We start from the raw sequence: 11289 nt of genomic DNA, 5'->3' as shown, positions 1-11289 counted from the left end.
TTAGATGGGTGGATGGATACTTACTGATCATGTGCCATATTTTGTAAATTAAGATTGTTATATCAGCTGCTATAATTTATTATATGATATCAAAAAGGATCAGTTTCCCCTACATGTTCTCAAGCCAGTGAATATAATAATCACAACTTTATTTTCTGTAACATTAATAAGTATATAACAAAAACATGAACTTGGGAGAGAGGGTTTATATTTATTTGGCCTTCACTATTTAGTATTCAGCCATTTAAGCTTATCATCTTTTGTGTCTTCAAAAAAAGCATTGAAATCTATGTAAAGAGTATGCAAAGTAATTTTTCATATTAACATGAATCTCCATTATTTCCATTATATTACACTTTTCACGAGTAGTTTTTCAACTGGAATTCTCTAATTGTGCTTGTCCATTGGTTTTTCTTCCCCTTATTTGTGGCAGAAACATCTTACTTACCATATGATATTTTGCTCCTGATTTCCTAATGTCATTCAACCTTATTGAATAATGTTTCTTGAAAACTTAATCTAAACTAATTTTCCATGAAGTTAAAAAGGGAAACTGAATTTTGAAGATCAACTCATTTGTATCTTCGTGGCAAGTTATTGGTGATATCCTTTACTAGTTTACTGCATGGATGAATTACCATCTTTAGCAATACAGTTCAATAGGGTGACCATTTGTACAAGAGATGAATCTAGGCATTTCAGGGCATATCATGATAACATTGTTCTTTATTTGATTTGTGGAACAACTTTAAATTGATTGGCTTCTAGTTGCAACTTTATGAAAAATAGTTCTCTATTCTATTGTGTATCACATTCATAGGATCATGGAATATTAGTTATTCCTACAACTGCAGATCCTTCTCCTAAGCTCAATATGAAAGTCAACTTCTTGGAGGACTTCCAAATGAGAGCTTTCACTCTGTTATGTATTGATGGCATGTCTGGATGCTATCAGGTATCATAAAAATATTAAACATATTTTGGCAGTTCATTTTTTTATACAAATCTTTAGTGTATTAAATAGTTCAGTAACAATTATCCTAGGAGACAACTGGGCTTTATTTAAGAGTCAAATCAAAATATTTAGTAGATTCACTAATAAACTCTCATCCTTTCCTTGTTTTAAGTAATGAGCACAAATGGTGTTGATCATTATCTTTTCATGATTGAACACTGTGTATTATGTTATGAGGAAAATATTTGCTACTAAATTGTGTTTGTGTTTACCTAAATTGACAGGCAAGCATACCCTTAGGACAGCATGATAATTGTCCAGTGGTTGTGTCATTCATAGCAAGGCATGGTGGAGATAGGTTCCTTCTTGATATTGTAAGGGCTACATATTCTACTCTTCAGCAACAAGTAGAGACTAGGTCAAGTACACAGACAGTTAATTCAACTAGTGGAAAAACAAAAGCCACAGAGATTGTTAAAGAAAAGGTATGATTGGAAGGGGCCATTTTGTTACAGTAATAACAAATTCAGAAGAGAAAAATATACAAAGACTAGTCAGTATTTTCAGAATAAAATAAAATATAAGTCAATTATAAGATATCTCATCAAGGTTGTATATGTTGGGTACTGCTCTTACCTCATAAAAACATTGCATGATATAGAAACTCAATTGTAATCATAACTTTACGTTATCTTAAGGTAATTTTTGTCTTTTTCCTGAGCTAATCGTCTCTTCATTAACTTTTATTTCTTTTAGTTTTTGGATTTAAATGCACCTATTGTGTGGGGTACTTGCACCTTTGTAATTTCTTCACATTGTTCAACTCATACAATGTTAGTTTTTTGGATAACTGTTCCCTTATAAGCTATATCATTTCAGTTTCAATCAACTTTTAAACATTTCTTGAGAACTTTGATCTTTTGTTTCATGTCTAAGCTTTAGTGGCTCTACCTGTACTATTTCTAGTCTTTATTTAAGTTGTCTTTTTAATTTGCACAATAGCCTATGATGTATTGCATCTCAAATTGGTCTGTCAACTTTTTTATTTATACCCTTCATCATATATCTCTTTTAAGTTTTGGTATCTATTAATCTACAGTTGTGTCATACATAATCGACTCGGTTGTTTTTGTGGTGGCTAGCATTAGTGAAGTTTATAAGTTTTCAAAAATCTTTTGACATAGTGATATTATCTTGAATGATTCTCATTGTGATTCACTTATGCATTAAGTAGGCCTAACTTGTAAGTTGTCAAGTTGTTTTTGATTTCTCATTAACTTTTTCACATTTGCTTGGAACATTTTTGTTCTGTTGTGCATGTGTGTTGGGAGCACAAAATTCAGTTAGTTATAAATGACTAGCAAGTTAGATTCAGCATCTCCTTTGCTTGATATATTCTACCTCTTAGTATATTGCATCCATTGGTCTATGGTCCTTCACTTACTTATCAGGAAACTCCAATATAAAAATAGGTACCCCATTCCCACAGTTTATGAGGATTAGACTTATATGTAACATAGAGGAACTCTTATTCATGTATTTATCTAGCATAATTGTAATTTGAAGTGTATTCCTCAAATGTTCCTCTCCATCTAGGGCCTTTTCATTAGTTGGTTGAGATCATCTGCTCTTATGTACATTGTATAGAAAATTTTTCTTTTCATTTTGTCTGTCACACATTGACCAACACAGGTTTTGCACATTTTTGCAATTTCTTGTGTTGTTTGAAGCATAGAATTATACTGCTATATTTTTTTCATTGGACACCGTTATCTTTTGCAGAGGTTTTATTTTATATATCTTTTGGTTGACTTGCTCCATTCTTAATACCTTGGCTACAACTCTTTGCAAACTTACCATACTATATTTAATTCCTAAAATATTTAGCCTGATGCATATTTACATTGTCAGTGTAGTGGATTGGGCAATTTTTTGCAATTTTCATTTATTTGTTTATTTGAAATTACCAGTCTATTTGTGTCAAGCTAATCTGTATCATTTTCTTCTCAATGGCTAGAGAAATGAATCAATTTTCATCAAGTTTTCAATTAAAAGCTCTTTCCCAAATGGAAGACATCAACTCCTTATGGAAGGCATCAACTCCTTATGGAAATTGCCTTTTAGGTGCCTACCAAAAATGGTATGATTCTTCAGAATGATGGGGCTCCTGCACAAGCAGCATAATGATCTCTTTATGGGATATATTGGATTTTGCCCAAAAATAACAAGTCCCATAGCACAAGTTATTTATAAATAGTATTCCATATATAAAATATGTAATTGCAATTCAATTTAGAGAAAATTGTATCAAGGATTTATGATCATTATACAAATGATAGCATTATTTAGACTTGCACAATACACCAAATTTTTCTTTGCTTCAAGCAACTTGGAGGGGTGACTTGGTGAGCTGACTCGGCGAGCTGACATGGCGAGCGAACTTGGTGAGTGAACTTAAAGAGTCAAGTTGGTGAGGTGACTTGGTGAGCATACTTGAATAGTTGATTCAGTGAGTCGGCTTTGGGAATAGACCTAGCAAGCTGACATTGTCAATGGCCTTAAAGAGGTGACTTGGTGGGGCAAATTGGTGAGCCTACATAGAGAGCCCCACTTGGTGAGACGAGATGGTGAGTCAACTTGGTGAGATGACTTGGAGAGCTAACTTGGTGAGCAAACTTAAGGAGTTAACTCATTAAGGCGACTTGATGCATGAACTCAGAGTCAACTTGGCGAGTGTACTTGAACAATTGACTTGTTGACATGACTTGGTGGGGTGACTTAACGAGCCCACCTGGTGAGCGTACTTGAATAGTCGACTTGGTGAGCTAAACAAGTGAGCTGACATGGTGAGTGGGCTTAGAGAAGCAACTCAATGGGGAAACTTGGAAAGCACACATAATGAGCCAACTTGTCGAGGCAAGGTGGTAAAACCACTTGGTGAGTTGACTTAAAGAGTTGACTCGTTAAGGTGACTGGGTGGGGGTGACTTGGTGAGCTGACTTAGGGGGCCAACTTGGTGAGTGAACATAACGAGTTGACTTGGTGAGCATACTTGAATTCTTGGCTTGGTGAGCTGGCTAGGGGAGTCAGCTTGGCAAGTTGACATGGCGAGTTGACTTAAAGTGGCGAGTTGGTGGGGCAAGTGGGGGTGACTTGGTGAGCTAACCTAGAGAGTTGGCCTAGGGGGTGGACTTGGTGAGAAAACTTAGAGAGTCAACTTGGTGAGCATACTTCAATTGTTAGCTTGGCAAGCTGACTTGGGGAGCCAGCCTGACAATCTAACATGGTGAGTAGGCTTAAAGTGACAACTTGGTGGGGCAAGTTGGCGAGCCAACTTAGCAAGGCCACTTAGAGATGCAACATGGCGAGCTGACTTGGTGAGCAAGCTTGATGAGCAAACCTAAAGATTGACCTTGATGAGGCACTTTGGTGGGGTGACTTGATGACCGAACTCAAAGAGTCAACTTGGCAAGCATACTTGAATAGTTCACTTGGTGGGGCAAGTTGGTGAGCCAACTTATCGAGTCTAATTAATTAAGAGGAAATAGTTGAGAGCTTAGAGTGACACAATTTTCAAATGATCACATGAAATGAAATGGGCGTGCAAGTAGAAAGAAACTAAAAAGACATTGTGTACAGATGAAGGCATGAAATGGATGGTTTTGGAGCACTCAACATTCAGTACATATCATCATTCAAGATCAAATGGGTGTATGGGATTATATGCATGGTGAATAATAAAGGAGGGAATTGAACCCTCCCTGAGGCTCACATTTGTTTATGTCCACTTGAGCAATGGCCCTTCCTATGAAATTTCCGTCTAAAACCTTTCTAATGAGATAATGTGTTATGAGCTCTTCATCAGTGGGATGGAACATGAATCCAGGAGGCAGTTGTGCATCACCTATATCATGGTTCATGATATGGGTGATGCACAACTGCCTCCTGGATTCACGTTCCATCCCACTGATGAAGAGCTCATAACACATTATCTCATTAGAAAGGTTTTAGATGGAAATTTCATAGGAAGGGCCATTGCTGAAGTGGACCTCAATAACTGTGAGCCTTAAAAAAAATTTGACCAAGCAATGGTCAAAATTTTGACCAATGCCTAACAGTTTTCTACCAAGCATTGGTCAAAATTTTGACTAATGCCTAGTAGTTTTCTACCAAGAATTGGTCAAACTTTCGACCAATGCCCTATAGTTTTCTACCAAGCATTGGTCAAAATTTCGACCAATGCTTGGCATAAAATGTGCTAGCAATTTCAATAGTTTTTGACCAATGTATTGGTCAAAATTTTGACCAACCAGTAGGATGGTCAAATTTTTGACCAAAAAATTTTTGACCAATGTGTTGGTCAAATTTGGTCGAAGTTTGTTCAAAAATTGTGTCAAATTTTTGACCAATAAAGGTCAAAAAATGAGCCCAAATGTACTAGTGACTTGAAGAAATGTTCATTCTTGAAGGAGGAAATTATGTATCTTGGTTTTTTTATTTTAGCTTATAGTTTGAAGATGGATCCTTAAAAGGTGAAAGATATTCTTGATTGGTCTACACCTAAGAATGTTGGAGAAATTTTATCATTTCATGGATTGGTAAGTTTCTATAGGAAGTTCATCAAAAAATTTAGTTCTGTATGTAATGCCATGATTGAGTGTGTAGATAGGAAAATGTGAATCAAGGAGGAAGCCCTAAGTTCATCACATAACTTTCATATACATAAATATAGAGGAAGGAGTAATAAGGAAACAAATATGTTCACTCCCAATTATAGAGAACTAGCTCTAGAAAGATTAGTGCTAACCAAATCAACAAAGAGCACTAATTCAAGCTAGATCTAGGAAGAATAGGGGAAAAGATACCTAATTCCATAGGTGTTCTCTATGTGTCCATGTAAGGAGGTAAATCTAAGTAGATGTATTGAAAGGACAAATAAAGTAAAGAAACACACCTTTTGAAGTATGTTTTATGTTTTTTGTATTGATTAAAAGGGAGGGGAAATCTTTGGATCTAAGCATAAAACCATGCAATGGACAAAACCCAAAAATATTTTGACAATCTGTCAAGGGAAAAATAATGCTTAAGGGGCAAAGTAAATCATCATGGGTAAAACAATGCATTAGGGGTGAATTTTGGCCCTGATTGAAGGTATCGATGTTGATTATGTTTTCACAATTTTGCTAAATGATGAAAAGGGTACTCTGATCTGTAATTTATTCTTAAACTAAAAGAAAAAGGGTTTTTGTTGGTGATGGGGGCTTTTACTTAGTCAAACTATAATTTATAAATTAACCTTGAATTGAAACAATTAAAATAGCATGAATGTAAAGTAAATGTATGAATTCACCTTACAAAGTCAGATCTCTTGAATTGAATGTGATGTGCTTGACTTCATCTATGGATTTGGATCAAGAAGATGAAGATGAATAAATATAGAAGATGCAAAAAAGGACCTTGAATGGATTGAAGAAGATCTTGAAGATAATCTCCTTCAATTTCTTGAACACTTGAATCCTTGATCTTCAATAGAATGCTTGAAGACTTGAAAACTTGAATGCTTGAGAGTTTGAGTGCTAGAGAGCTTGCTTGATATGAATCATGTATGAGAAATGGAGAAAATGGAATAATTTATATAGAGCTTAGAATTGACTAATTCCCACAAGTTGACCAACCTAGAAGTTAACACCCAAACATCTTGGAACATGGGATCTGAAGAAAAGTGCCAAAATATAGCCTCATCAAGGATGAAGTTCACCCCTAATTGATCAAGGGATAAATTATCCCTTGGTTATTAGGGGAAAAATCCCTGAGGCTATCTCGAGGTTCCAAAATAGGTCTCAAAATCTTGAAATTAGGTCCAAATTCTAAGGAAACCCTATTTTGGTGTGAGAAGAAAATTTTGAGGGGATGAATGCATAAAAAGGAGGGACCTAGGGTAAATAGATCCTACCTTGATCTTAACAACATGAAAATATGAGCTTTAAAAAGGATCTATTAGGTTTTACCCTAATTCCACCTGGGGGGATGACATAAAAGTAAAGAAGAGATGAAAGAGAAGAGGAGATCAATGATCTCACATTAATTAGGTGCTAAACCTTCATTAAACTAGAGTTCTTCCAATTTAAGATGGTACATTTAGTCCCCACTTTAATGGGAATATGGAATTGATCCAAACTCTTGGTAAAGTAGTGCACAAGGCATATGATACTCTTATTAAGATCAAGGAGACAAAGTATTCATCAAGCCCCCAAGGGATTGAGACTTTGCTAACTCTCGAATCATAATGAGAGAGAGATCACTGACTTAAAATAAAAATGGTGATTATCTCACCCAGTAGAGTGCCCATCCTATTATGAATCATCAAAATATCTACTACAAAAGATGATATTGAAATATTCTAATGGGGTGATAACCCACTAGTCAACCCATCAGAAGACACCCATAGATCAACGTTCTTCATATCACCATGGTAAGGTTTAGTAAGGATTTGTTACCAATATATGGGACTTTATAAAATTATCTTGTGTAGCTCATAGATGAGATTTAGCATAAAGGAAAGAGAGACTCAAATGTCAAGGATGATCACTTCCTGGATTGAATGTGTACATATAGAATCTATTCTTTAGGATTGTACATAATCCATATAGGGATCTATAAGATATGTGCAATTGAAAGAGAGTGATAAAGTACCCCAAGCTAGACTTATAATTTGTATTTACTATCACATGCTTGAAATGCAAAGATGAGAAGAGCATATGCCCCCACATTAAAGTCATTGCTAACACTTTAATAGGAGAGATGAATTTAATGGGGCATACGGACAAGCTTTGAAAGAAATTTCCACTATGAGATACCCCCAAGAGAAGACAAATCAAGGGAAATGAAAATATAACATGCAAGAGTGCAAAGGGATCTATAAACTTCGGGGTCAATATGATCATATGATAATATGTAAATATCATATCAATTATGGAATTTCATTGTAGACACCTAAAATTTGGCAAAGACCTAAACTACACAATTTTGATCATAAAATGAAAATTAAGGAGGAAATCAGAGGAACATGATAGACTCTCAAATCAAGGAACACATCAAGTCATTAATCATCTATCAAATCAATAAGTCCTAATTCAACTTTAAAAAGAGCAGAAAATTAATTCAAAATCATAAAATGAAATTCAAAAAGGGAGAAAGAAAAAGAGAAACTTTTAAAAATAAATTGAGTACTTACTAAATCAATAAAGTCATTTATCCTCACAAAAGTGAAAATCCCCATTTTACATTTAAAAGAATTGAAAAAAATTCTCATTTATCCTCAAAACCAAGTCTATTGGACTCTTCCTCCTGGTCTCTTATGATATATTTTCAATTTCACCTTCATCCACCAGTCAAAGGTAAAAATCTTGATTCTTACCCCAACCCCTTCTAAAATCCTGTAACTAGGAGGGAAATCCAAGAGCTAAAGGACCCAAGTTTCAGGCATATTCACTATAGCACATTTTGAGTTATCATATTAGCATTGTTATCTTAGCAATTTCATGTCATTTTGATAGCATGTTAGCTTTGTTTTCATGTTATTTAGTATCATTTTAGCACATGTTTATCTCATTGCATATCCATTTACTAGAATTCTAGAAATTTTACTCGCATATAATCTGCATTTTAGTCATAGATCTTGCATGCATTCTTGTAGAACTACATTTAAGCATACTCTCATTCTAGAACTATCACTGAGATGCTAGTCTGAGAGCTTTCTTAGCGGTTATAGTTATGGAAACATGGGATTTTTGTAGAGTTTACATTTTGGCAATGACCTCTTAGGTTTAGTCTAGTTTGTTGTCATTTTATCTGCACTCTGCATTAAGGTCTCATGAATATGTGAGTATATCGTGTACAAATTGGAACTGATTGTGGGGCTTGAACTCAAAGCCTCTCTATTTTCCAATCTTTCTATCTAATCTTTTATTTTTAGTATAGATCTATGTTTCTTGTTGGTTTCTTGTGTAGATTTGATTGGTTGTAGTTTCTACAACATTTTGGAGGCTTAGTAACAGTGACAGCAGACTCTCAAAGGGGTTTTCTGAATGCACAAAGGTTAAATCTGCAATCTTTTGATGACAAAGTGCTTCTAAACTTTATTTTAACACTTCTGAGCAATCTTTTTATGCATTTACAACTTTCTATAGCACTTTTAAAGCTTTTTGTAGCACATTTAAACATTTATGTAGTGCATTTAAACATTTCTGTTGCACTTTTAAACATTTCTACAAAGCATTTGCAACTTTTTGTACTACATTTACTAGTTTAAATAGCGCCTATGATACATTATGTAATGTAAATGCTTATTTCTATAGCACATCTAGCAAAGGTTATAATTTGTTGAATATGAATTCCAGATCTAATTATCAATTGTTTACATGTCTTTTCCAAGCCAATGGGAACTCCTAAGACTACGAATAGTGTGTGACAAGGAAGGAAGACCCTCATAAATGTGCCTAGCCTTCGCTAGCACCAAATCAAAAAAGTGGACCTTGGCCCTTTTTAATTCAAAGTGTGGCATTTCTAAGCTCAAAACCTAGTTTAATAGAAATGTTTGATTTTGCTAACCTAAATGGGAGTAGGCCTATGCTCTCAACTCTTTTGAGTTGATTAGAATGCCTGACCTTCTATAAAGATCAGTTACAATTGAATTAGGAAAGAACCAACACATAGCCTAACTAAGATCCCCCTTTGTCTTCTATAGTATAAGGGTTGGTAATTAAACAATTGTGTTTATTGAGTTTGGGATGTCAGGATAGCAGGGATATGCTCTCACTCTCTAGAGTGATCAAATTCATAGACTTATTTGTGATTTCCATTTTCTTGCTTTCTACTAGGTAAGATTACTTAGCCATAGAAAGGCTACCTCCCAATTCACCTTAGCAGGGCCGGTGAGAGAGAATGCCTCCTAGTCTTTCATTCTCAATCAAATGTAAGCCACCCCTATTTAGAATATAGCCTTCCTCCAATAGTCTCGTAAGAGATTGTACCAAACCTCCTTAGCATTGGTGGGAAGCTCTCTATCACAAGAGAGGTAAATCTAAACATTGTTGGTTAAAAACTAAAACCCACTAGCCACTAGCTTTAGACAACCTTGTTAGGAAGTCCTTTTCTACCATTTTCTAGGTGCGTGCAATTTTATGTTTTATTTTGGTTTCTACTATTCTTGTGCTTGGATGTGTTTTAAAACTTAATAACAAAGACTAGTGATGACCACAATCCTTCCAAAAGACGTAACTATAAACTGATATGAGAAACCAAGTCCAAAAGAACATTGTTGAAAGACCTTGGAACAATGCATTTGCTTCTCAAAACAATGCATCTGGATAATTCTATGACACATTTGAACTCTATTATAGTGCATATAACTACAAAATAGCACATCTAAAGCACTAAATAGAAAATTTTCTCTACGTAACAAAGCATTTGAAGCCTAAAACAATGCATATGATAGATAAAATAGCACATCTCAACATTTAAATAGAGCATATAATTAGTGAAATAGCATATTTGATCAATTTTGTGACACATCTAAGAAAAATCTAAAATAGAGGCTATCTGCATATGTGACACTTGTAAACAAATGATGGATTTGGGTACCCTTTTTCCTCATTGCTATTTTCCAAGACTGAGAGATTTTGAAATTGACTAAAACCATTTTCAAAACAAGCAAAGCTACAAAATTTCATTATTTCTTCACTTTGCATGTCGAGCTAGAAATGTCTGAAGATACACATATGCTCCCTACCTAACTTTTTGAAAGTAAAATTACCCTATCAACATTGCCAAACACCTTGTTCAACCTAGCTTGTTACCCCAAAAAAATTATGTTCAAACAAAAACCTTCATATTGTGAAAATGCATAAGAGTTAGAGAGGTCCTATCTCATGCCATTGTGTAAAACTAGTGTAACCATGAAGCCAAAATGATCACCTATATGTGCGAGTGCTAGAATAGCTAGTAGAACCATCAAATGTAGAAAACCTTTGGATCTTATTGAACCCTATCACACCAATAGATTGTCCACCAAACACAATTACCCACAATTCACCCCGGTTCAACCAAAGTTTAGAACCTTTTTTCCAAAATGGGTTCATCCAACATGTGGAATGAAAAGAGCAAAACTAAAATTGAAGACTTTCAGCAAAATCTTGAACTTGTCAATATCATGGACAAGATCCTTGAAAAATACAAAGAAAGCTACATATTAGCATTAGCACAACAAGGTCTAAAACTATCATCTGACTTTGATTTGACTAACCTAAAATGAGATGAAGAAGAGTCACCCTTAG

At 34.8% G+C, this 11289-nt stretch overlaps 1 protein-coding gene across 1 annotated transcript; it reads left to right on the top strand.

The window, feature by feature from the left end:
* The first annotated feature begins 802 nt into the window (after positions 1-802).
* LOC149544001 (outer envelope protein 64, chloroplastic-like) lies at positions 803-1673 on the top strand. Its single transcript, XM_089796365.1, has 2 exons — positions 803-955; positions 1240-1673. Exons 1-2 carry the CDS (start codon positions 875-877, stop codon positions 1444-1446), a joined length of 288 nt encoding a protein of 95 aa, XP_089652491.1. The 5' UTR covers positions 803-874; the 3' UTR covers positions 1447-1673.
* Positions 1674-11289: the final 9616 nt, after the last annotated feature.

Source organism: Cupressus sempervirens, chromosome 8, assembly GCF_028749045.1.
Source record: "Cupressus sempervirens isolate cs-2001-9-10 chromosome 8, ASM2874904v1, whole genome shotgun sequence".
NCBI lineage: Eukaryota > Viridiplantae > Streptophyta > Pinopsida > Cupressales > Cupressaceae > Cupressus > Cupressus sempervirens.
The sequence above is the reverse complement of the archived record's forward strand: the minus strand, read 5'-3'. Positions and strand labels throughout refer to the sequence as shown.

Excerpts from the sequence above, each read along its gene's own strand:
- LOC149544001 (XM_089796365.1), top strand. The coding sequence starts at position 875 with ATGAAAGTCAACTTCTTGGAGGACTTCCAAATGAGAGCTTTCACTCTG. Across the intron at positions 956-1,239 it reads GCATGTCTGGATGCTATCAG|GCAAGCATACCCTTAGGACA; the intron begins GTATCATAAAAA and ends CTAAATTGACAG.